At 43.4% G+C, this 26,242-nt stretch overlaps 4 protein-coding genes and 1 long non-coding RNA gene across 7 annotated transcripts; 2 read left to right on the forward strand and 3 right to left on the reverse strand.

The window, feature by feature from the left end:
* The first annotated feature begins 1,794 nt into the window (after positions 1 to 1,794).
* LOC103978958 (exocyst complex component SEC15B) lies at positions 1,795 to 5,673 on the forward strand. Of its 2 annotated transcripts, none has more exons than XM_065100714.1 (3): positions 1,795 to 4,383; positions 4,491 to 4,650; positions 5,379 to 5,673. In XM_065100714.1, exon 1 carries the CDS (start codon positions 1,892 to 1,894, stop codon positions 4,352 to 4,354), a length of 2,463 nt encoding a protein of 820 aa, XP_064956786.1. In that variant the 5' UTR covers positions 1,795 to 1,891; the 3' UTR covers positions 4,355 to 4,383; positions 4,491 to 4,650; positions 5,379 to 5,673. The 2 variants fall into 2 exon arrangements, with proteins under 2 accessions (XP_064956786.1, XP_064956787.1); XM_065100715.1 differs by having other exon boundaries at positions 4,533 to 4,650.
* Positions 5,674 to 7,850: 2,177 nt separating this feature from the next.
* On the reverse strand, positions 7,851 to 12,719 carry LOC135608155 (glyoxysomal fatty acid beta-oxidation multifunctional protein MFP-a-like). The gene is made up of 18 exons (XM_065100716.1): positions 12,548 to 12,719; positions 11,465 to 11,536; positions 11,316 to 11,390; positions 11,179 to 11,235; positions 11,021 to 11,088; positions 10,854 to 10,935; positions 10,737 to 10,792; positions 10,350 to 10,652; positions 10,182 to 10,268; positions 9,836 to 10,010; positions 9,635 to 9,756; positions 9,367 to 9,530; positions 9,006 to 9,260; positions 8,808 to 8,929; positions 8,598 to 8,719; positions 8,369 to 8,517; positions 8,141 to 8,279; positions 7,851 to 8,062 (listed from the first exon to the last, which is right to left on the reverse strand). The coding sequence occupies exons 1-18, from the start codon at positions 12,702 to 12,704 to the stop codon at positions 8,051 to 8,053; spliced, it is 2,217 nt and encodes a 738-aa protein (XP_064956788.1). The 5' UTR covers positions 12,705 to 12,719; the 3' UTR covers positions 7,851 to 8,050.
* Positions 12,720 to 15,523: 2,804 nt separating this feature from the next.
* LOC135608161 (uncharacterized) lies at positions 15,524 to 23,048 on the forward strand. Of its 2 annotated transcripts, none has more exons than XR_010485437.1 (4): positions 15,524 to 15,604; positions 18,083 to 18,178; positions 18,332 to 18,403; positions 22,910 to 23,048. It is a non-coding gene; the product is annotated as an uncharacterized LOC135608161 (long non-coding RNA). The 2 variants fall into 2 exon arrangements; XR_010485436.1 differs by lacking the exon at positions 22,910 to 23,048 and adding an exon at positions 19,974 to 20,273 and having other exon boundaries at positions 18,332 to 19,887.
* Positions 19,043 to 19,875, reverse strand: LOC135608158 (FCS-Like Zinc finger 15-like). The gene is made up of 2 exons (XM_065100719.1): positions 19,676 to 19,875; positions 19,043 to 19,512 (listed from the first exon to the last, which is right to left on the reverse strand). Exons 1-2 carry the CDS (start codon positions 19,873 to 19,875, stop codon positions 19,326 to 19,328), a joined length of 387 nt encoding a protein of 128 aa, XP_064956791.1. The 3' UTR covers positions 19,043 to 19,325.
* Positions 22,309 to 24,924, reverse strand: LOC135608156 (protein DETOXIFICATION 55-like). Its single transcript, XM_065100717.1, has 2 exons — positions 24,515 to 24,924; positions 22,309 to 24,283 (listed from the first exon to the last, which is right to left on the reverse strand). The coding sequence occupies exons 1-2, from the start codon at positions 24,557 to 24,559 to the stop codon at positions 22,853 to 22,855; spliced, it is 1,476 nt and encodes a 491-aa protein (XP_064956789.1). The 5' UTR covers positions 24,560 to 24,924; the 3' UTR covers positions 22,309 to 22,852.
* Positions 24,925 to 26,242: the final 1,318 nt, after the last annotated feature.

Consider the following 26,242-nt stretch of genomic DNA (forward strand, 5'->3'; position numbering starts at 1 on the left):
AACTCGGATTGTGACATTTGACATCAGAATCGATCTAGTATTTAGATATAATAAGAAAATTTGAGTAGAAAAAAATTACTCATGGATAAAGTCAAGGGACTCGTTACGAACCACCATTATGCTACATCTCACATGCATCGTACTAAGATTTGATCTGAATTATGTTAAACCTTAGAGATGACGTCAAGCTCTTGCGCGAGGAGGAGGGATTATATAATCCTCATTTTATTTGATTTAATTTAATTAAATTATTTTTAATTGAATTATAATTAACTTTATCTTCATTCTTATTTATTTTTCTCATCTCCATCCTTGACTCTAATTTATAGGGCCTCTTCCTCTCACTTGATACCAGTAGATAGGTACATGAGGAAGGTTGAGTTAACAGTGAACCTACTGAAGCTATTAACTCAAATATATAATTAATGCATATCATGAGAAGAATGGACCAATTAAGGTGTTTATTCTATCCAATATTATGTTTTTTTCCTGAATGAATGTGGATAAGATATATTATAGATATCGGCCACGTTATGATCCACGTCATGTCACACCCTTGACTTGCCAAGTCAACATGAGAGCTACCTTCCTCCCACGTTGAGCCGGAGCTCGTATAGGGAGGCGCCCCCTCGGTAAGTCCCATCTCAGACATCGATCCATGGACCAAGTCGTGTTGATTCTTTAACCACCACACGTGAGTTCACCAACAAATGTAAATATGTCTTTCGTACTATTCAAATATATATATTTTTTTTAACTAAGTAAAAAATAATTTATGGTATATATAAAACTAGGTGATGTTAATTAACTAGGCCTAGGGTGCGTATCATATATAATTCATGCATATCATATCATCCAAACAATGGACCAATTAAGGTGTCTCCAAACTCCATAAATATGTCCTTCATACTATTCAAAATATAATTTTAAATAATTAAATAATAATAATTTATGGTAATATGTATTAATATATCAAATAATTTATGGTGATATTAATTATTAGGCCTAAGGCTGCATTTGAGAGCTTAGATGTTTGTTAATGGGCCAATTATAGGCTCATTATTTGGGCCTTATATGAATGAAGTTGAGCTTTTGTTAGGGCCCATTTTGAAGTTGCATTCAGTATTTTCTTTTAGATTTATTAGATGTAATAAATATACGGATGCAATTAGGGGAAAAGAATGTTAATGATGATTCAATTACAGGGATTAATGGTCTCCTTAGGATGTTTTAATGGCGTTGGTTATGCTGCGCACCTGCAGGTTTGCCGTTTCGTAAACGTACGGTCGTTCCCTGTGCTAAAAGATGAGACTGCGTGAGCTGTCCGCGCCGTGGGTTCGAAACAACCAAGTGGATACAGCCAGACCGCCGGCACAGGATATGGCGTGACGACATGCGCAAGCGGTGTGCACACCAAGTCACCGGTTAGTTGAACCCACTCGAGTCCCCCGACCGCCCAACGTGGCCTCCGCGTGACCCGAACGACGACGTCTCCCCCATCCCGCTTCTCGAGACCCCCATGGGTGCAGAAACATCCGTCCGTGGACGGACAGGGTTCGGGATTATGGTTCGAACATGTCGTTTCCCCCGCGTGGGTCCCACGGACGAGTGAGGAACGGCACCCTGGATGGTGATTGGAAGCGTAAGAGGGGATTCCGTATGGGCGGGGGTACCAACTCGATCGTGAGGCGTGAGCCGACCCTCCTCCGTCCCTGCGCTGACCTCGGCGAGCCGATCCGGAAGGGTAGCGTCGTCATTTTATCCTTTCGTTTCTATCTTTTTTGGGTCTCTCCCCGTCATCTAGGCGACGCCGGCTAACGCCGAAATCTTCTCTCTCTTTCTCTCTCTCTCTTCTCTCTCTTTCGGGGGGGACAAAAGAAGAGGGCGAGCGATGCGGCGGAAGGTGGCACCGGATTCGACGGCGATGGTGGCGGGAGGAGGCGGCGGGGGTGCGACGGAGGCGGAGCAGGTGCAGCTGTTCTCGGCGATCAGAAACGGGGAGGACCTGGGACCGTTCGTGCGACGGGCGTTCGCGTCCGGGCGGCCCGAGTCGCTGCTGTCTTCCCTGCGTCAGTTCGCGCGGTCCAAGGAGGCGGAGATCGAGGACGTGTGCAAGGCGCACTACCAGGACTTCATCCGCGCTGTCGACGACCTCCGCTCCCTCCTATCCGACGTCGACTCCCTCAAGTCCGCCCTCGCCGACTCCAACGACGCCCTCCAGTCCGCGGCTGGCCCCCTCCTCGCCGCCCTCGACGCCTACCTCGAGGCCCGCTCCATCGCGGCCAACCTCGCCGCCGCCCTCCGCGCTGCCCGCCTCTGCTCCCATCTCTTCGCCCTCCTCGCCCGCGCCAACGAGCACCTCGCCGCCGACCACCTCTATCTCGCCCTCCGCGCCGTCGCCGCCGCGGAGCGCGACCTCCTTCCCGCTGCCCCCCACCCCACCATCCGCCGCATGCTCCTCCGCCTCATCCCCGCCGTCCGCGCCCACGCCGAGCGCAAGATCTCCAAGGAGTTCTCCGACTGGATGGTCCAGATCCGCGTCGCCAGCCGCCACCTCGGCCAGATCGCCATCGGCCGCGCCTCAGCCGCCCGCCAGCGCGAGGAGGAGCTCCGTGCCCGTCAGCGCCAGGCCGAGGAGCAGGCCCACTTCCGCTCCGGCTCCACCACCGCCACCCCTACCCTCCGCGATCACTCCTATTCCCTCCGTGTCGAGGAGGACGACGACTGGGCCGGCGACGACGCCGACGACCTCGCTGCGGCCGCTGCCGCCGCCTCCTCCGACGAGGGCGACCCGGGTCTCGATCTCACCCCGCTCTACCGCGCCTACCACATCCACAAGACCCTCGGCCTCGAGGAGCGCTTCCGGTGTTACTACTTCGAGAACCGCAAGCTGCAGCTCACCTCCGACTTCCAGGTCTCCTCCTTGACCCCCTTCCTCGAGTCGCACCAGACCTTCTTCGCTCAGATCGCCGGCTTCTTTATCGTCGAGGATCGAATCCTCCGCACCGGCGGCGGCCTCATCGCCCGTCCCGACGTCGACGCCCTCTGGGAGACCGCTGTCACCAAGATGGTTTCGGTGCTGGAGGACCAGTTCTCCCGGATGCAGACGGCCAACCACCTCCTCCTTATCAAGGACTATGTCAGCCTCCTCGGCGTCACCCTCCACCGCTACCGCTACGCCGTCGACCCTCTTCTCGACGTTCTCTCCAAGCACCGCGACAAGTACCATGACCTCCTCCTCTCCGACTGCCGCCGCCAGGTCTCGGAGGCCCTCGCCGCCGACAAGTTCGAGCAGATGCTCATGAAGAAGGAGTACGAGTACTCCATGAACGTGCTCTCCTTCCAGATCCAGACGTCCGACATCACCCCGGCCTTCCCTTACGTAGCACCCTTCTCTTCCAGCGTCCCAGACCTCTGCCGCATCTCCCGGTCCTTCGTCGAGGACTCGATCAGCTTCATGTCTCATGGCGGGCAGCTCGACATCTACCCCATCGTCAAGAAGTACCTCGAACGACTCCTCGGGGAGGTCCTCGACGGCTCCATACTGCGACTCATCGAATCCGGGGGTCTTGGTGTCTCCCAGGCAATGCAAGTGGCCGCCAATATGGCCGTCTTGGAGCGGGCGTGCGACTTCTTGTTTCGCCATGCAGCACAGCTCTCAGGCATTCCGCTGCGCATTGCAGAGAAGGGAAAGAGGGAGTTCCCTTTGAAGAAATCTCGCGATGCGACTGTGGAGCTCTTGCTGGGGCTGCTGAGGAAGAAGATCGACGATTTCTTGCTGCTGACGGACAGCATTAGTTGGTTGGCGGATAGCCCACCCCCAAATGGGAATGATTACTCGAACGAGGTGTACATATACCTTGACACATTGGTCTCCACTGCACAGCAGATACTGCCCATCCAAGTCCTGCGGCGGGTGCTTCAGGGTGTCCTCTCCCATATATCTGACAAGATCATGGGGCTTTTCCTCAGCGACGCTGTCAAGAGGTTTAATTCGAATGCAGTAATGGGAATTGATGTTGATCTGAAGACGTTCGAATCATTTGCAGAAAACCAGTCTCACTTGTTTTCTGATTCGGATGATTCGGGTGCAAACGAGTTGAAGCTTGCATTATTAGAGGCAAGGCAGTTGGTCAATCTGCTCATGAGCAACAACCCTGAGAATTTCCTTAATGCGGTGATCAGGGAAAGGAGCTACAACAAGCTCGACTACAAGAAGGTGGTCGCCGTAACGGAGAAGTTCAGGGAATCGTCAGATCGGCTGTTCGGAACTTTTGGTACAAGGGGTGCAAAGCAGAATCCGAAACAGAAATCACTGGATGCCCTAATTAAGAGACTCAAGGATGCTAGCTGAACCAGTTTGCTGGTAGAGTAAAATAAAAGGTTTCTTGTTTGTTCTTTTGCCCGTATTTATTCGTGTGTGTTACATTATGGTTTGCTATTCATTTAATTTCTACTCTGGTAAGTAAAACTATCATATTGCCCTCTAGGTTGACTTTTTTGCGGTGCCATATCATAGATGTATCATGCAGCTTTGGTCTAATCTGTGACTTCAACCTGGATTGGTCGACTACTACATATGTGTTCTACTTGCAATGGGGCTTTTTTATGACTTGGAGGTTCTGTCCGACACTATAGTTGTCTCCTGAGGTGAGTTTCTTGAGATTGTTTTGTTCTCAAGCCAAAAATTATATTGACAGAATTGTTGTGAAACACCTGAGGGTGTAATGTCTTGTTAGAAACCTTCTGCATGAGTAGAATAGGATGTATCATTTTAGGCTTATGTTACGCAATCAGTTGCTTGTACATTTCTATGCATAAATTCCAAAACATTTTTTTTCTAATCTTTCATGCAAATACTAGATTCATATATATCAGAATAGAGAGTAGTATCATTTGAGCATTCTGCTTTTCCAGCACATCCTCCAACTTAGAAGGGACAAGTTTGATTGGGTCAGTCATGAAGACTAATTTGGTATGGTCAGTAATGGGTGAATCTGCATGGTGTATTAGGATTGAGAGAATGTGGAGGGCACATGATACTAAAATGGCAGGTACAAATTCTCTCTTTAGGAAACTAATAGAGATTGAAAATGAGTGAGAATTGCCATAGGAAAAGAATTAAATTCTCTTTATGTACATGTATATTCCTGCTCAGTGTGGATCTTTCTACATGTGTCTTTATCACTGTTCTGATCATCTTGTCATTTGCTGGATTTTGAAGAACACATGTAATCTCATTCTAGCTTACTTATAGTCTACTAGATGGACAACTGCTTGCAGTTCCAATGTGTCATTTGCAAGTCATCTGTTCTGTGTGTGGTTTACTCTTTGAGTTATGGAGATTGTTTTGATGTGGGGTCTGTCATTATGGGCAGGAATGGTGATTGGTATTTACTGGGAATAGACTTTGTCAACATGGATTCTTCTGCCAATGTCGTCCCGACTAGGTGAGTCGGTATTATAATGCTTACGTTATTACTTTTCCTATCATGTAGTAAATAAGATGAGGATATAAAATTTACGAGGATGCACAAAGTTCAACTAAAAACTCTCAAGATGTGAGCTTGATTGGATGTGATCGAACCAAGCAATTTCGGTTCAAGAATCATCGATCCGGTATCGGATCGGAACTGTTGAATCATTGACCTAGTTGATTTTTTATCAGTTCAATTTCAAGATCTTCTTAGAAAGCTTAGGCACATTGGTTGGTATACACGAACATTATCCTGGTGACATGGAGAAGTAGAAGGGCCCGACTCCGTGGCATGCTTCTGAAGCTGTTCTTAAGTCTTCTCCATGGTGGATGTCTCCTGCAAACATGATTCCAGATGACCAGAAACTGTCGGCTTCTTCATTAGTTTCAAGCGAGCGAGCATGAGAAACTTCTGAATTCGCACAAAACATCATTCTTGGATGTTTGCAATGCAAGCAGTGATTAGATACTCATTGGGACAAAACATCAAACACCTAATGGCGAGCGACGAAGTTGCAGCCTTTTGTCGCCGGAGCAAAACAACAAACATCCATCTGCACAAAACTCCGATCCATATTCATTGCATGACTGATGTAAGAGAAGACTAAGAGAAGAGAGAAGAAGACGATAAAGAGAAATAAGATATCCAAGAAACAAAACGGAACTTTCTTTTTTTTAAGGGATAACGAAGGATTAGTAACTTAAAATATAAAGATTTGATAAGATTTCAAAAATAAGAATGTTTCTGAAATCTTCTTTTTTTTTTTCCACTTTTATAATCACTAATATTAAATCCCTCGACTACCTAATTATAATATATATTAAATTCACGATGCATGTGCTTGTGATTTTGTATTTTCTCATAATTATCTTAAGAGACAAATCATTTTCTTCAAATTTGATAAATATTTTTATAATACCTCATTATATATTTTATTCTTATGCTTCAAGATAAAAAGTATACTTTTGTAAAAATACCACCCACCTTGCATGTGGCCTGTTAAGATTTGCTTGAAAATTTATATATTTGAGAGCTTTATAATCAAATAAGGTCTCCAATATTATAGTGATTGAACAATAGCATAAAATTTAATATCATAAGTTAAATAGTTCTTTCTTGTACCGTTAAGCGTTAAGCTTTTCACTGAAGAATGCAAGTAGATGTTCTTCTTGACTAAGTATTCTACCAAAATCTACATGAGATGCATTACAATCAACTTCAAATACTTTTGAAAAATTCGATAATGTAAGAATAAGAGCAATGGATAATTTTAAGTGGATATCCTTCTCGACTAAGTACTCTACCAATACTCACATGAGAGGCATCGCAATCAATTTCAAATATTTTTGAAAAATTTGGTAATGTAAGAAGCATATTCATTAAAACACTCATTTCTTTATGTAATTAGTAAGATGAGTTGCAATAGTACTAAAATTTTAAATAAATCAACAATAAAAGGATGCCAACCTATGAAAAACCTGAACATCTTATAGGGATGTTGGTATTGGCCAAGTTTAGATAGTTTTAATCTTCTTAGAGTCCACTTGAATAAAGTAAGATGAAGCTTAGAAAAGCTAGGGTAGAGGTTATAAAGCAGCACTTATTAAAATTTATAGATAGCTTTTCTGTCTTTAATGTTGATAGGATAGTTTTTGAATATTCAATAAATAAGAATATCATCAAAGTAAATAATAAAAAACTTCTTAATATAAGAACATGGAACTTGATTCATTATCCGCATGAAGGTGATCGAAATATTTGAAAGTCTAAATAACATAAGTAGTCATTCATATAAATCTTTTCGAGTAGTTTTTCATTCATCAATTTTAGAGAAAATTTGAGAATCAACAAGCATATCAAACATATTTCCACACATGAAATAGAAAATTTATACTTGATGGTAATTTAATTGATAGCTCAACTATCGATGCACATTGATATATATATATATATATCATGGTTGAAACTTAATTAAACATATAAATTTTTAGATATCTAAAAAATCTATATATCCTATATCAAACAATTATGATTTATGATTTTATTTTATTATTATAAAATATGTTGGTGCATTACTTTGAACCTAAAGTGAAGGAGATATATAATAAGATTGTGGTGGATTTATTAGCTGGTTTTGATGAGACTGAGTTCAATAACAAAATGATAAACAGATGCAATGCTTTGAAGAAGAAGTACAGTAATGCTGTATTTTTCTCACATCCTGTGAATAAGTCATCAAAATATTTTTTTTTGCAATTAAGTGTTTATTTCTTTTATTATTATATTTATATGTGCATTTATTAATGAACTACTCTATTTTTTTCACTGCCTTCCCAAAAAATGTGCAGCAGTGACAATTTGATTGCCACAACAGAAGCAAATTATTTCCCATAATACATAACAAGTTTGCATGATTTGCAACAACAAACACATGGTAGTGATAAGTTTGCATGTTGCTGCTGCTGCATGGAGATTGTTTTTGCTCACAGAGGCCAAAACTTTGAAGCCAGATTAAAATGTTGTCAATCTTCCAAATAGATGCTGCTTCATTCTCTCTCTCTCTCTCTCTCTCTCTATGGGGAACTCTGCACAAATTAGATTTGATGCAATCAGCAGACTGATGAACAGTGAGTTGTAACCTTAAAGAAGCATCTGAATCATACCAAGAGAATGCCTTTGGCTGCCCTGTCTGTCAGATAAGAACATGGCTTGAAAAGATTGCCATACAACTTGCTCCACTCCTCCAGCTTCTCACATATGTAGTTTGCTCCAAGGGAGTCAGCCCAGAACATGATGCCACCCCTGGTTTGCATCACAAGAAGATGAAGTCTCTCTAATGGCAAAGCAAGATTGAAGCTTCCACTTATGCCAGAGATGTTCCAGAAACAAACCTGTAAGCTGGGAATCCCATGCCCATTACAGTGGCAATGTCTAGGTCTGTTGCCTTCACAGCGATTCCCTCATCAAGGATTCGACAGGCCTCGTTGATGACCGGGAAGAGAAGCATTTCTACTATGTCCTCATCTGGTATCTCCATCAGCTGTAGACAGTGTGAATTAACATCAAGTTTCAATGATCTCAAGCATCCTACACTTAAGTTTAGAGATTACGAGGAAGAACCTGAGGATTAGGAATAACACTGGCCATGTTCCTTGACTTCTCAACATACTTAATGATCTCAGGATCTGGGCTGGCATTCCGCTTCTCATCATACTTGTAGAACCCCTTTCCGCTTGCTTCACCTGTTACAAAGTGATTCTGAACTTGTCATGCTACATGATGTGGTAAGAGCGATGAAGATATCAATATAGCCTTCAACATTCTTCATACCTTCCCTCTTGTGTTCAATCATGACTGACATCAACATGGACTTGTAGACTCTTTCAGGGTAGCTCTGAAGGTATTGGATGCCAGAAGCTCCTGCTGCTCCAAGTCCAACAAGATCAGCAGCTCTGCAGAGACAATACGATTAAGGTTAAGAAACATTGTGAGAATCCACATTATGATGACTGGTGTTTGTTTGTGTACCTGAAGGGACCCATTGGCAATCCAAATTTGGTGCACGCATGATCGATCTTATACACATCAAGACCATGATCCACAAGCAAGAGTGCTGACTGAGTGTGAGCAAAGAGCATCCTGTTAACAGCAAAGCCAGTGCAGTTCCTAACGACAATGGGTGTCTTGTGAATCTTCTCAGCAACATCCAGGAGATCTACAACAGCTTGTGGTGATGTTTTCTGTGTTTGAATTATTTCTAGCAGTGGCATGTCATGAGCAGGACTGCAATAGACACAGGTTTGGAAGGAGATCAGAGACCAAAAAAAAAAAAAAGCTATCTGCAGGGAGTTCACAAGAGAAGAATTTGCACAGGATTTGCTTTGTATACCCGAAGAAATGTGCCCCTACGATATGATCTTGAGACTTGGTTTCTCCTCCAATTAAGTTGAGATCGATTGTTGAAGTGTTACTGGCAAGTATACAGTTTGGAGAACAGTGTTTCTCGAGATCAGCAAATATTTGCTGTTTTAGGTGAAGATTCTCAGAAGCTGACTGTAATGACAAGATATCAAGGAAAAAAGATGAGAATTAATTTATGTATGCATCGAACCAAAAAAGGTGGTAGGATAAAAAAAAGGAGTTCTTTGATTTCTTGCCTCAATTGCCATATCCACATCTTTAAACCTTTCATAATCCAACACACCGGTGAGTAAAGAGAGTGCCGTCTCACATTTTTCATCATTCAATTTTCCTTCATTGACACAATTCTGCAAATTGTCTGAGAAAAATATTGCAAGTAAGAACTTGAAATTTGCCATGAAAACCTGTATAGACCTCCTGAATGCTAAAAATCTAACCTTTAACTCTGCCAATTGTTGATTCTAAGAGGTTTTCATCTTCTTCTTTAAGTATCACTTGGTAATTGTTCAGTATCAGCGCAGTTGCAATTCCAGAGCTTGTTAAACCTCCTCCAACAATGCCAACCGTAGCAATTTTCCTAGGCTTCAGACCTGAGTCAGTGATCCCAGGAACCTGTCAAATGCAATCAAGAAAACATGTCAGCAATGTTAGAAAATGGAAACATGGCTTAGATTTAAGTGAGATGCTGTGGCATAAATAGCTTTTGTGGCAGAACTTGAAACAATGCCAAGAAACATCAGTGGCACATCAAACAACTAAATCAAAGGGATCCTTAATTTGCACCTTTGTGGTTGCTCGCTGTGCAAAGAGGAGATGAACCAAATTCTTGCAGGTGTCAGTGAAAAGAAGTTCTAGGAAAGTGGTTGATTCCTGCAGTGAGAATGCACACATTAGCAGCTGCTGTAAGGTATCATCAACCATCTTTTACTGGGAGAATTAAAGCTAGTTCACCTTCCAAAGTCCGGCACGAGGACCTGAGACGATACCCTCTTCGATCACATCAATACACACCGAAGGGAATTGGACATTGGGAGATCGCTTTCGAGCTTCAACTCTTGCAGACTCCAGCACTTCCCTGGCCTTCTCCAGGGGTTCCAACTTGTCTGTTCTGTAAAGACTCTTGATCCATGGTTTTCTGGACTCTGCAATATCCAGAGCCCAATGCCGAGCTGTCTCCACCAATTCGTCAGGTGAAACTATGGCATCCACAAGACCCAGTTTGTAGGCTTCCTCTCCTCCGATTCCCTTGGACAACTATTGGGAGTGATCAGAACTTAGTTAGATGAAGAAAGAACCCCATTGATGAACAGTCCTAGGTAAAAAGAGAAACACTTTTACCAGAAGCATTTCAAGTGCTTTGGGAAGTCCAACAAGGCGCGGAAGCCGCTGCGTTCCTGAAGGAACTCAGGAGTTAGCACACAGGATTAGAGAGTTACAACATATATAGACTGATACCTCCAAGCCCTGTGATGAATCCAAGAGTGAGTTCTGGTAAGGCAATTTGAGCAGCGGCCGTAGAGATGCGCCCATGACATGCCTGAGAGATTGTCACAGAGAAAATTATACTAGAACTCCGATAACAAGTAGGGGATGCAGGTGTAAACATGAATCCAAGCACATACCATCGAGAGTTCCAGCCCACCACCAATGACTAGCCCGGTAATGGCAGCCACTGATGGTTTTCTTGCAGCTGATGACCAAAACAGAGATGCAAAACTTCTCAGTGGGAATCAGAATGATCATAGTCATGGACAGACAAAGAAAGAGGTCACAGAAGTACCTTCGAAGATATCGGTGACGACATCGATCGCAAAGTAGCCAACTTTAGGTTCAGGTTCTGCAGAAGAAAAGGTTGCCATGATGTCAGGCAGAAGCAAGTCACAAGGAAATCAACATTGCAACAATAACTTGGCTTACTCTGTCCATTGTTCCCCCCTTGAAGGTCCTCAAAGGCAGCGATGTCGAAACCTCCGGAAAAGTTCGGACCTTGACCTGCTTGATGAGCGAATTCGTGAGTCGACACTCTCAGAATCAGTAAACCGGAGCTTGTTTGAGGTTGCACAAACCTGTGAGAACGATGGCTTTCACATCATCCCTACGGATAGCCTCTTCATAGTTGGCTTTCAAGCTCCACATTACTGTAACAATGGCAAAGAGAAGAGCGTCGAATTAAGAGAAACAGTAAATTAGAGCTTCCTGCATTCCTGTGACCAACTTTTGTGTTCACGCTATCTAAAACTCGGATGCAGATGAGTTCTTAGATCACCAAAGAATCTGCATCATGATACGATTCCAGTGTACGAGTTCCTCGAGAAGGTACGGAACATAGTTCTCGTGTTATCGGTTAATGGATCCTGTTAATCTGGATCTAAATCCATTATCTATCTCGAATCCGGAAATTTTCGGGTTTCGAATCCTGGGTTGGGTCCCTCCGGTTCTTTATCTCAATCCGGATCAGCTGGAAGCACATGGTCGGTGGGCCCCACTTTTAACGACCAGGCAGGCACGATTGGTCAGTGCGGTCGCGCCAACGGAAAAGGAAGTCCAAACCCCCGGTTGACCGCCGGACGCAGTGCGATCGAAGAGAGAGGGACTACTCGAATGGCAGAGTTGGTAAGCCGGCGAGGGGCGTGCCATCTGGCAGCCACCGAGGCGGAGACGTCGGCCATCTCTCCCAAGTCTCTCGAACCCTTGCAAAAGCTTACTCGAGGTGCCCGTGAAGTGCAGTTTGTTCGCGTTAACGAATAGATAACGGGAACTGCTTTAAAAGTCGGGACGGCACTGGATACTATTCTCAGCCTGCGGTACACGTGACACATCAGGGAAGTCAACCGGTTTTAAGTATTCCTGGTTTCCTGTACTTCCAGTTGCGGATTTGCATTCCATCTTACACTATTTCCATCGAGTGATAATAATAATAATAATTTCAAGAAAATAAACTACATGTTTCCTTGGGACAATTTCTTGCGAGTCTATTCTATGTCTTAAAGAAGAGAGAGAGGAGTTTAGCATTGTGATGTATACACCAATAAGATGTGGTTAAATGGTGATAGCTGAAACCAATAGAAATGGTGTGGTTTTGTCAAAGGCATCCGTAATGAACTCAGAAAAGAATAAGAAGTGGTAATAGACAGAGGAGGATGAATCACCATCGAAGGACAGGCAGTTGATGGGAGGATTAATGATGGTGATGACGGCGACGCCGTCGGCTCCCACCTCCATCTCCGTCCTCGCCATCTTCTTCTCCATCTTGGCCGTCTCCTGCTGCTCTTCGTCTTGCTTTGCCTTCGTTTCCGTTGCCTCCATGCCCTTTATAATGTATGAGGTGCAAGTGCAACTGCAGGCCTTGGAATTCTTTTTTCCATTCAGCTGGTGTTATCTATTGTTGACTGATTCCGATACTGACAGGCACTGCTTACTGGCTTAGGTTTCATGCCGATTAACGTAGGACTATTACCAGGCATGGTCAACTTTTTATATCGTACAGTGAAAATATTTTCAAATCACTAAAATCATTTTCCTTGAGAAAATACATCAATCTAAATTTTTGCACCCATCCTTCTCGATTCTGCTAAGCATAAGGGTCGAAAGGAAGCTTTGTTTCAGGTTTTCAAGTGAGTCAATGATTCATGTAATGTAAGTCAAACTATGAATTGCATGCACCTTGATAGTAGAACTAAGTGGACAGAATATGAGTTTAGTGAATCGAAACAAAGTAAAGAAAAATTGCAATCCCTTTCAGTCCAAGTCAAATTATGAATTGCACTGTGATAAATGAAACGAAGAGGATCAATCCATAGGTCGGTATGCAAACAAGCAAACTCATTGCTACCTACCACCTATTTGTATCTTCTCTCTTGACTGCAGCAGCAACTTCTCCTCTTGTTTATCGCTTTCGAGTGCTCTCCTCGGACCGCCACCGCAGCTCACAACGCCGTAAGGAAGCAGCTAACTTACGAGCTCGTCTTTCTGCATGCATTTGACTCGAAAATACATAGAGGATTTCCACAAAATTACGTGCGTTGACGAAAGACAATTCATGACTGGTCTTAGCATCAACTTGCAGAAAGTTAGAGTTGCGTGATAAAGCTTTCCTGCACAGCATGGAATCGTTCACCCATGTCTATCTTGTTGAGATGGAGGTTGGAGTAGGTGAGTATAGTGTAGATTATTTCATTCAAAGGTATCATACTCATACAGCTTAGAGATAATGGACAGAGAAGAGTGTTGGTATTATATGTACTATACGAGAAACCAGCTAGTTTTGAATGCACACAGTAATGGAAGGTTGGCTTTGACTCCAAACAAAGAAGAAGCGATATAGAAATGCCTCGACAACAGCTGATGGAAGTCACGCCAACTACAGCTTGGGCAGGTGAGATGCATATATATTAGGCTACTAAGAGCAAATAAAAGAAAAGGAAATTACATGTCTTTTCATCCTTTCAATAAAGAATTAAAATTGGCCGTGGCTGACCTGAGAGTGCCCGTACGGGACCCACATCTCTGGATTGCCCCACTTCTTCACCCGTTTAGAGATTGGAGAGATGCAGCATCACAGATGAGGTGGGTAATTCTATGAGAACGCTTTTTGGGTCCGCCAAATAGATATTGGTTTCGCGTTCTCTATTTTCCCATCTTTTACGGCCACCATTTTGACCACGAAACAACGTCTGAGCTCATTCGTTGACTTACGCTGTCGCAATGGACCGGTCAACGGATTTTGCTCCACGGCACTGCGCTAAATTGGGCGTTGAATAGAGGGATAGGTTAGAATGTGGTGTGCCTCTCGAGCTCGGTAGAAAGCAACCCCAAAGGATTTGAGATGGCATGACCTGTTGATGTTATCAATGATAGTTTCATGCAAATTGTAGTAGCTAATGCGACCCTTAAAGCTAATAATGCAAAGAGGTGGACCCCCACAAGGCCGGCCTTATTCTATGTATGTGATATTTGTATATAAGTTGATGATAGTCGACCACACAATTATAATTCGAAGGATATAACGTCATATGAGTCTTCGAAAAATATGATTAATATATATATAGTACTGATCATGTGGCAAGGACATTATGTTTCTATTATTTTTATGTAGCGTAGTTGACTAATACCACTGGTTAAGGATAAATAGTATTGATTAACAAAGATACTGAGAGCCTAATTTGGAAAAGACATAGATAACTATTTTTTGAAAGATTTTTTTGTGTGTGACCTCTTAAAAAACATCAATAGGGAAAAGTATTAATAATCTTATTTTTTTTGTAATTTTGGACTCATCAGTGAATTAATTTGAAATTTAATCAGTAATCTAAGTTGTTAGTTAGCCAATTTTTAAAATAAATATTTAAGTAATGGTTTTAAATTTTAAAAGGAAATTTAAGGTTTATTATTCATTATGTTTCGAAATATGAAATATGAATTCTCATATCATGCATTATGAATTGAAATATGAAACAAATGCATCAGAATACACAAAGTCTATAGTATGACTATTTTCCTTGAATAGATACAATTTTATCTACACGTAGATAGAAAGTATGGACCATTATATATTTTTCGTTGAGCCAATTATAAGTACTAAATTGAATCTTAAATTATTTTTTAGAAATAAAAAAGTATATGAAGTTAAAATTTTAAATAATAAAAGATGTGAAACATCTCCCCGAGATACATAAGATTAAAAAAAAAGAATACTATCTACCATAATAAATATAATTATTAATTGATTCTAATTTATATAATTACTATTTATAACTCTCACTTTATTATTTAAATTTTTTTTTAAAAAAAATTAATATTTCTAAACGTTTATTTTACAAATAGACTTAAAAATTAATATTTCTCTTCATCTTATAATCTGTATTATAAGAATGATAAAAAAAATAAAAAAATATTTTATTGTTTTAAAAAGAATTATTAACAGTATAAAGAAGCTGTGAATAATAAGCTTATTAATTTATACTAATATTATATTTATATATATTTTGGTACATTTAAAGGATAAAATTTGTTTCAGAAGAAACCTAGGAAAGGTGTCACTTGTTTATAGGCCAGCCTGGTTGGGGCCCAATAGCGTCCATGTCTAGGGCGAAGCGTAATTGATCGGCCCTTTAAAAGGCCCGCCGCGACGAGGAGCGCCTCGCATTTCAAGAGGCTGGAGGAGAGGGAAAGGCTGGGGCTGAGATTATGGCGGGCTAGAGATGAAGGTATCTCTCACCCTCCGATTCTCCATCTCGCTTCCTGTTCTCTGAGTTGCTTTTTCTTCTCCCTTGATGCCGAATTCTGTTCTTGTTGTTGCTGCTCTCTTTCTCCCTTTCTTATGATCTGCTTAGGGCAAGAATACACTTGCGAGTTGCTTGGTACGTTGATTGCATAAGTAGGAGTGGATTTGTTCTGCTTAGTTCATGATATGCGATTCTTTAATCTTCTTTCCGCGTTCTTGTTCTGGTTGATTCATAAGCGGTATACTAATTCTCCCTATGGACAAGGAAGATGCAATTATTGCAGAATTTCGGTTATTCAACTAGTGAGATACTGTTATTTTGGTTTTCATTCTTTATAAGGAGGATCTACATATCTTGTGCGAAGTCCATAACATGTATTCTAGATCTTAATGCACAATCATGGAACATCCCTGGAGAGTTTGCTTCTGATCTGACTTCTTAGATACAGAGACACCTGCGGTTGCAGTTCACTTGTGATTTTGGTGGGCGATTTCATCAGATAATAGAGGGTTTACAAGTTGTAACATGTTATCATGTTTATGAGAAGAATTTTGTATACAAGCCTAAAAGTTTGGCAATGTTACCCGAGGTTCATTAACTATGGTATCTTCTGATATACTTCTTGATGGCTTGATGGTGCTTTTGTTCCCAGGTTTTGATGTTTCAATACCCAAACTGGTTGTCTTGTTAGGATTCATCATTGCAGAATGCCTGTGCTGACTGACATAATCTTCTTGTATGACTTTGTAGTATGCTGCATCATTTGTATATTAGAACTGCAACATTAAGTTCAAGGGCTATGATGTATCCACTGTCAGCATATGTGACGCTTGCAATATGAATATTTTACCATGAGAACTTTTTTGGGAAGTTGTTTTATCCTAAATTTTTGCATGCTCTTCATTTTCTCCTACAACGTAAACCCTTGTCTTGCCCTGTTTCAGTAAAGTTTTTGTAAATATCAAGCTTTTGATTACTATTTGTGCAAGGTTAAGTTGATCTCCAATGCCTATCCTTGCCTTCTATCTTGCACAGGTCTATTCCAAGTCTACCAAAAATACAGAATAGTTGTTTCATTATCACAATAAAAATCTTGAGAAAATAATAATCTAGGATGGCTTTTAAGAAATTTGACAGTCTGCTTCATTTTTTCTATCTAGATTCTTGAATATTCATTGTAGGCCATTATATTCAGAAGTTATCTTGAATATTGACACTTGCATGGTTCTACTCATTTACCTTGAAACATTGTTCTACTGTAGATTGGTGCCATAAGGTTTGCTCATTAAGCTCCTCAGACCATTATCTTCTGGCTATTAATATGTTACATTTGTAAGTCCGTATAACTACTACAGTTAAACCTAGACTGCTTGAACACATAAGACTATGCATTTTTAATGTACCTAAGCACATACCATAGGTGATTAACTTTCCATTACAATCTCTGCAACTCTTTGAGGCGCCAGCAATGTTTATTTATAATATTATTTTCCTAGGCCATTTATACTAGTTTTCTGCTTATTTGAGTAACATTTGTACCAATCAAGCAGGTGCTAGACCTTTTTGCTTTTAGTCTATTGATCTTTCCTTGTCTTTGCACCACCTGAAAAGCCTGAAGAAGGCCTTCTATGTTGCATTTTCTTTTGTGTTAGTTTTTAAAGGTTCCAAAGATGATTTAGACAGACAAATGCATCCACATCATTGTTGATATCCTTGTTCATGCTAGTAATCATTTCCTTGCCTTTCCTTTGGCCTAACTCATATATCTATGTTTTGATTTCATTTTTGTTTCTAATCAATCCTGTTACAACTGTACATTTATTTTCTTTCTAACTTCAAACCTTGTGGCAGCAGCAAAAGTATTTTCATGATAATCAGCCAGATTTCTTTAAAATTCAATTTATCAATTGAGTTTTTTTCTTAAGCTATGATCCTTCAAGTTAATCCTTTCATATTTTACTAAGCCACTTTCATCCATTCTCTTTGAATAAGCTGAAATATTGACACTGGCTTCGCTAAAGCTTTGTTCATACAAATTGATAAAACACTTTATTTAATGCATTTGAATATCCATTCAAAGAGACAATAAATCTGGACCTGTGTATGACTGACTTGAGGTACTATGCAGTCTCTGGGTAATTTGTTTATAGTAGGATATCTTCAAATTCCGAGCTCAGGTTAAATTCTTCACAAGTTTACTCTATATTCCACAACCGGCTGCAAGTCGGGTTTTTTGGTTTGTTTTCATATGGATGATAAGCTTGTCAATAGAAGTTATCAATCATGTTTAGTGAATATTACACATTGTAATAGGATGTTAGAAGTGCTCTTAAATGCGGTTTAGTGGGAGTAAGTGCCGCGTCCCCTAAAGTAAGCTTGAAATTTCGCACATTAAGATTATGACAACGGTTGCTTTGCTTATATTTTGTGACGACTAATGAGTGAAATACGTGCTTGCAGGTCACTGAGAATGTTACACGTACCAATTGAAATTAAGCATGATAAACTAGATCTCCACAAAAGCAGCCCGAAGTGGACACCACACATCCAGCGCTGGTAAATAACATCATTCGCCTTTGTTATCTCCGCATTTTAAGCCGGCTTAGATGACTTTCTCATGGCTCTTCATTGGTTGTGAAAAAGTTGGAATTATTCTAGTCTGCAATCAAGAGTCTATTCTGCAATCAAGAGCTAACACTTGCCCTGCAGGAACATCATGGCTATTGTTAAATGCAGTATCAGTGCACTCCGCTTTGGAGCTTTCCAAGACGAGTCTGCAAGGTACGTCCTCATCAATTCAATTTAAAGCGATGGTAGTCATTAATTTCTTGAAGCTGATGCCTGATGCCGAGTTAGAAGTAGAAAGTAAGATCGTTAGCCTTGTGACTGCAATGAGCAGAAACCGACAAAACAGAGTAGAAGTTCCAGATTTATATTATGATTTCCTCGCAACATATCAAAGAAAAACTAAGTTGAAAATTCTGATGGCTCTAAAAATGGATGCTGGAACCATCAGACGATGGATCTCGAGGATCAATTCAAGATAACATGGTTCCAAATTTAGGATGCAAATACTCTAAGCTACTACTTCTGTCACATAGTAGACGATCGGTGTTATGCTTTATGCTCCTAGTGGCAGCGATAGGTGACAGAGAAAGAGGCAAAATTGGGTGGAAAGATGGGCAGCAGGAGATTAACCATCGAGTAGCTGTTGCTTTCATTATCCTGCGTGCACCCATGTATTGGGTTTTGAGTTTGGATAAGGTAGTGCTGATACGTAGATAGACACTTGTTGATATCGTAATACTTTGAGGCTACTTTCATTGATATAGAGTAGGGCAATCTTGAACTAAATAGCTTGAAATGTGGATTACACCAGTCCGAGGAGGGTATTTTAGCCTGCAGGAAGCTTCAGAAGAGTGACCAACACTTATATTGTTCTTTACATTTATATTCTCAAAATGTTACACTGCTCACGATGGATACAGATGTACTGTTCGTGAGCTGGCATCTCCGTTTAGTCTATTTTATATAGATTGTCTAATAAAGCAACTAGATGATATGACAAAAAGACCAAGATAACCTTAAAACGTGCACTCTTTTCTCCCCGGACCAAAAAGAAAGAAAAAAACGGAGGGTAATTCTGTCAAACCATAATATGATTAAAAAACATCCACTGCTGTTCTTCCTCCCTACCCTGCTACTAGTAAGCAAACCCACCGGCCAGCGCCCGTTCGCCGGCGGCCGCCCTCGGCCGGCGGCGCCCGGCCCGGTACTTTCCATCGGCCGCGGCAGCGGCGGCCAGGGAGCAGTGATCCCTCTTTCCGCTCTCCTCGTCCATAAATATCTGCCGGCACCGGCACTCCTCGCTGCAGAAGGCTCGATCCCCTCTGAAGTAACATTAAGTCAAAGCAGCTAAGTAAAACCCCCCAGAGAGAGAGAGAAAGAGAGAGAGAGAGAGAGAGCAGTGTTTCTGTTCCCCGAATAACCCACTCAGGGACACTCCGGGAACAGAACGAACTGAAAAAGAGAAACTTTTCTTTTGTTTCTGACCTGTACATGTAGATATCCTGGCCTTCTTGAAGTTTTCTCCTGCAAAGATAGCAGTATTCCAAGAAAGTGCTTCCTTGGGTAGAAGAAGAAGTGGGAGCAGCAGAGAAGGGAGAAGAGTTCTTGAGGACGGAAGTTTTGCTCACGATCCGGGTGTATTTTGGGAAGGCCCTTTGTTCCAAGAGAACACTTAAACCCGCCATTTACTACTACTGGTATGATGGCTTCCCTTCTCTTCTCTTGTTGCGGCGGGGAGTGGTGGGGTACTTAAAGGAAGACGACTGCGTCTGCTGCACCGCAGGAACACGGGGAGGTGGAATGCAGGCTTCTACGAGGATCTAGGGCATGGTCGCAGCAGTGTCGTAAAGTGTGAACTATTGCAGTGACTATGCACTTTGTGCTGATTTGATCGGAGGAGCTTGTCGAATTAGTAAGTGATTGATACCCTCCCACTTGTGATTGGATGCTTCACTTGGAAAAAGAATAGGGATCAAAATAGTTGGGGTTTGCCACAGGGAATGCAAGCTGGAAATCACTAGCACCTGGTTTTAGTGGTCTCTGTACTGTTTTTTAATGCATTTCCTGCGTGTTTTCACCTTGATTTTTAGGGTTAGGTTTCTCTATCATACGTCTAAAATTGCAGAAAGAGATTTGATGCTGGTAGGATCCACTGCAGATTTTATTTTCCACTGATCAACTATTGGATTTTTCCGGATATTAAATTGGAAATCCACTCTTAGATTAATCCAACTCGGAAGAATTCTTGTACTTCTCGTATATATACCATCTTGATTGATGGAAATCCCTGGTGAGAAGAGTATCCATCGTACATGAGAAGATTTAGATTCTGATGTTTGTGGTGAACGGGATTTACCGTCGATGCTATTGTTAATATAATAATGTGCGATGCTTCACGTGGCGGTGGTAACGATGATCGGATTTCCATGATCTTTCTGATAAGATATCAATCCACATTAACTTTGGCTTTGGTAGGTTGCCTCATTTATATTCTTTATACTTTCGAGGATCATGTTTCCTCTTGTGTGAGCAACCAGTGTTGCTGCACTAATGTACCATTGCAGCGTGGGAGATGCCTTGCTCTTGCAGTTACCTTTGTGACCAAATTATTTGCTCTCCATTGCTTAAAAAATACGTCGACATGTGACCAAGCCATCACAGCCAAATGGCCAACACGTGTCCCAGCGTAACAGCTATAGAAACGCTTCGTTGAGCGTGCATAGTGAAGGAGGATATCTTGTTAGGGTCTATAAAGCTCCTTTTTCTTTACGATAAATGGTTCCCATTTCCCTGTCATGAATGTTGTTGGTTTTCTTCCTGAGTACGATCGTTTGCTCATGATCACATGAGCTTGAGAGTTAGAAATATGCAAGTAAAATGCATAAGAATAAGGATTAGATGGGAATTGGCTATGATCCGCCATCAAGATAATTAAGTAGGTGGGAATAGGCCAAGGCAAGGGAGCATGGGAGGAGCATCAGAAACAGGTGAACCAGAGGATGGAGTGAATGGAACGCAAGGACGCATGCATTAGTGGGGTTTACTGGCTCGTCGTGCTCGCTGCTCTCCGCGTGTCCTCTGTAGTTGTGGTACCCTCATCTGCCACCCTTTGATGGGTTTGGGCCCACAGATACGGTCCATTGATCCTGTTCCCTACGTGGCACTTCTATCTCTGCCTTAAAGGACAGTGGTGTCATTACCAACACAACCAAGGAATCTTGTACTATAAAAAATCACCTTTTGTATGCATTGGTAGCTGCATACCTCCTGATCGTATCTCTAGGAAAAAAATTACAGGCAATCCTTTTCCTATACAATATAAATTGGGTGATCGTATTCAGACGATCAAGTCCACTTGATGCCTAGTGGCTGGCTCTTAGGGGAGATGCTGCCTGTAGCTTTGGTATGATACGTTTGTGCGTTAGCTACTTCAATACACTGGTTGGGTTAGCTACTAAAGATGTTACCTACTTGCAATGTTGCTTCCATTTAATCTGTAAACACAGCTATCAAGCATCTATGCCCTATTATATTGTAAACACATCTACAAGCATCTATTCTTTGAGGAAAAGAGAACATGGTCTCCACCATAAAGAAACAGAGTGGGGTGACTACTTAAATAGGTCCATCGTTCTCAAAGACGAGGCAGAAATCAGTTCTGTGCGGCTTTCTTGCCCACCGAAGAGAGGGACAAGATGGATGTCTGCTTTAGCAGGTGACTAAAGGGTTGGATGAGGTTCGATCACAATGGAAAATTAGGAATAGAGAGAAGAAGAAAGGGAAATGGAGACTAAGATCATCTGATGTTCATTTGTTAATTGGATCGAAATAACTTACCTTCTAGTTCAAAGCCAATATTTACTCCAATTTTTGCGTATTTATTTGTAATTACGACGAGAGAGAGAGAGAGAGAGAGAGAGAGAGAGAGAGAGAGAGAGAGAGAGAGAGTTTTCGTTGATTTCTCTTTGAAAAAAAAAAAGAAGTCAAATTGGGAGTCTCACCTATTTGTATTGGAGAGTTTTGCTCTGATTCACTCATTTCAACCCTCCTCATCTCACATCTGAATCGCCATTTCATTTCTCTCCCACATCATCCCATTTTGCATGTTTCATTATCATGAGTGGTGCTGTAAGGATGGACAATCAAGATGTGATGCAATGAGTGAATGAGGATAAGGAGATGATTGAAATACGTAGGACTAGAGAGTTTCCTGCAGTAATTTTAAGGAGGAATTTTTCTAGATAGTGTTGCATCAATCCCTAACAACACTAGCTCCGAGAAATTCTTATGTGGGTTGGCTTTATACTTTCTTCATGGTCCCCCACTATCTTGGGAACATACTTCAAACTCATGACAATTCTCTTTGGAACTTCAACAAAGAAAGGCATGGTCCCAATTCTCCACCACTGGACTCCTGTGGCAGGTTCTTCGGAAACTCGATAGGAAACTGTCTTTGGGACTACTTGTCCACCCACCCCATGCCTTTGAAATGTGTACGTCGGGGCACAGGATTAGCTTCTCATTAATTAATAGCCGCTTCAAGGTTGCGCGCAGCTTCTGAAGCAGCCCTCCTGATGGCATCACATAGTTAGGCACACATCGCATATTATATACATTAATTAGTTCATCCTTCGTCCCCATATCCAAGCATAGTCTTTTTCCTCATGGCTGCAACCCTTCTCCTTTGAGCGTGGCCTTTTCTTCGTATTCCCCTTCCAGTGCGCGTCCGCCGCTCCCCACCAAGTCCACAGCCTTGGAGGCCTCCCTCTCCCAGTCCATGTTGCGGATCAGGTACACCACCGGCAACGCGCATGCAACTTGGGCCGTCAGTAGCCCAAGGCTGAGGCCTAAAAAGCCCAAATCCAGCCGAAAGGCCAGCAGTAGCGCCACCGGCGCCCCAACCAAGTAGAAGGCGTAGAGGTTGATGGCGGCGGCCACCGACGGCCGGGCACTGCCGCGGAGCACGCCGCACCCGGTCGTCTGCGGGCAGTTAGCGAGCTCGCACAGCCCGATCACCGGCAGGACGGCCTTGGTGAGCTCGAGCACCTCCCCGTCGCTGGTGAAGACCCTCCCCCACGCCTCCCTCCCTACGGTGGCCCACAGCAGGCTGATGCATGAGCCTGCCACCGCCAGGCCCATGCCCACCGCCGCCGCGGTCTGCGCCCTCCTCGGCTGACCTGCCCCGAGCTCGCTCCCGACGCGGGCGGAGACCGACGTGCTCAGCGTGGTCGGGAGAGTGTACATCAACGACGTCGTCTGTATGACGATGGCGGCTGTGGCCAGGCTGACGCGAGGGTTGCTGAGGTAGCCGGAGGCCACCGTCATCAGCTCGTACCACCACCACTCCAGACACACAGCCAAACAGCTCGGTAACGCCAGCCGGATCAACGAGGACCACTCCGACCACGGCTTGTACGAAGAGCAGGTCGTGGGCGAGCTCGGGATCGGCAGGTACGCCGCCTCGTCGGCCGTCCGAGAGGAGATGACGCAGGCCAGGAGGAGGAGGAGGGTGTTGAAATCGGTGAGGCACGTGGCAATGGCAACGCCGGGCACGCCGATGGCGGAGCTAAGCGACGCCGTGAGGGGGACGTGGATGACGACGGCCAGCGACATGCACCACATGAGGGGACATGGCGCGCCCTTGCAGCGGAAGTAGACGCGGAGGGGCTGCAGGAGGCTGTTGGCGAGGAGGTCCGGGAGGGCGAAGCGGCAGTAGCAAGCCGCGACACGGGCGACGTCGGAGTCCTGGCGGACGACGCGCATGATGGGTCGGAGGTTGATCCACAGGAGGGCGATGGGGAGGGAGACGAGGAGGAGGAGGAGGATGGTGCGGCGAAGGGCGCGGGATGCCAGGGAAAGGTTGCGGGACCCGAAGGCCTGGCTGCAAATTGGCTCCATGCCCATGGCCAAGCCGGCCAACACCGAGTAGCCGGTGACGTTGGTGAAGCCAACGGCGAGGGCGCCGCCTGCGAGCTCCAGGCGGCCCAGCCGGCCCATGCACGCCACCGACGCCATGCCCTTGATGTAGCTCACCAGATTGATGACTGTTATGGGGAGACCGATGTCCTTCATCCTCTTCAACTCCTCCGATACCTACCATCGAGAACATGAGCTATATGTCTCTTAATTCTTTTCAAGAAACAGAAACACTATTGCTTTTTTTTTTAAATATAATTCCAATATAAATTAGTACTTTCAAGAAAATGTCCAAAAACAGACATTAGACTAGCAAACATTCACTCATCCTGCATCAGTCTATAATCTTTTTTGGATTTCGGAAGAAGGAAGCATCATATTCTTAGCTTAGCGAGTGGAGCGCAGTACCTCTGAAATTGTCAGGCACTTGTGGATTTGATCTCCCGTGACCATTTTTAATGCCGGAGGCGGTAAGAGAAAAGCTCAATTTTGAGCAGTAATCTTCCCTAGCAGAGAGAGAGAGAGAGAGAGAGAGAGAGAGAGAGAGAGAGAGAGAAGAGCTTGTCTGAAGAGAGAGACGGGGGAGTGTGTATTTATAGGTGCTTGAAGTTGTGGACTACTACAATAACTCCAAGCTCAAAACTTGTAATTACTTTTTCGAGTTATTATCACCACAGCATGGAGTACCAAAGAGACAAGCGAGATCCAACAAAGTGGCAGCCAAGTACATATTGGTAGGCCCCCCCGTCACTTGCATGAACAAGGTCAGACATCTCCCACTGTCAAAATGTGAGCCGATGACTTCTCCCAATCTCCTCTCGTTTTCAATCTCAAAACCCATTGGTCCCCGGACTCGAACACCATATGTTGTAGTGGCTCCGCTTGCATGCCTGTACACGGACACGTAGAATATGAATGATTAACACAAGTTGAACCCTGCGGTCCAGTTGCATGATTCTTGGATTTGCACTCATGAGCACTGAGAAGGAGGGTTCAGATCGAGGACCACTCGAGTGAGGTGCATTGATTGTGATAGCATAACGAACCGCATGTTTGCCATCCACTTCGAGGCTCGATAGTTACTCCTTAACTGCAGGTATGTATAATGACAATCCAAATGTAATGACAGTTTTTACAAGAGGTAGGAAGCTTTGGTTGTAGATGTTGCAGCGAAGATGACAGTGAGCACCACATCAAACTACACGTGGCCCTCTCTTTTGGGGATTTTGCCTTTGGTTAGGATTCGGTCATGTGCAGGGAGACCCAACAAAGTACAAACGTGTGGCATGCACAACAGAGAAGGATCGACCTTGTCACCCAACTCTGATCATGACCGGCAAATGCGGGGACGACACATGCTTCGACCCTTCCGTGGGACCTCAAGCCCCTCACCATCCCTTCCTTTGTTTTGTTGGAGGAGGAGAGATAAGTCCCCCCTGTGGATGTACGTTGTATCCATGAGACGAAGATGGCGGCCTCTGGACCAGTACATGCATGCCGCTATTAGAGGAGGTACTCTCTACTGTGCGCTGCCTAACTGAACCAACGAGTTGTATCCTTCCACGGTGGGGTGCGGAAGCCCTCGGATGTGGCTAGTTCGGAGCCACCAGCTGTTTGAAGAAATGACACGCCGTTGTCAGTCGCCACGCAACAGGATCTGCTTTCCTCCAAGGAGAAAACTGCACGCCTAGCTGCGTGCATCTACTCCACAAAGTTTAGGCAGGAATGCACACGTGCTTATATATATATATATATATATATAGGGGGATAAGTTTGAGATTTTTTCGCAAAGCATTTCAGCTTTAAATATTTTTTAGATAGCATCCTTGACCATATGAAAAAATTGTTTTACCTTTGCATTCACTAAAACCACCATCACCTCCTTCCTGTGTTGTCTATGTCATCGCCCCTACTTTCTCTTCATATTGTAGGGCATCACGCGCATGGAGGGAGGTGGCTGACGTGGCCAGCCCGTGCGTGTAGGCATAGGAGGCTAAGGGTGGAGAGAGAGGGGTGACTGGCGAGGCCAAGCTACGCATAGAGGCATAGGTAACCGGGAGGGGGAGGGACAATTAGCATGGTCTGCTCACGGACGTGTGGAGGTGAGGGTTGACTAGGGGAGGGGAGGGAGACGGT

This window comes from Musa acuminata, chromosome BXJ2-3 (genome assembly GCF_036884655.1).
Source record: "Musa acuminata AAA Group cultivar baxijiao chromosome BXJ2-3, Cavendish_Baxijiao_AAA, whole genome shotgun sequence".
Lineage (NCBI taxonomy): Eukaryota > Viridiplantae > Streptophyta > Magnoliopsida > Zingiberales > Musaceae > Musa > Musa acuminata.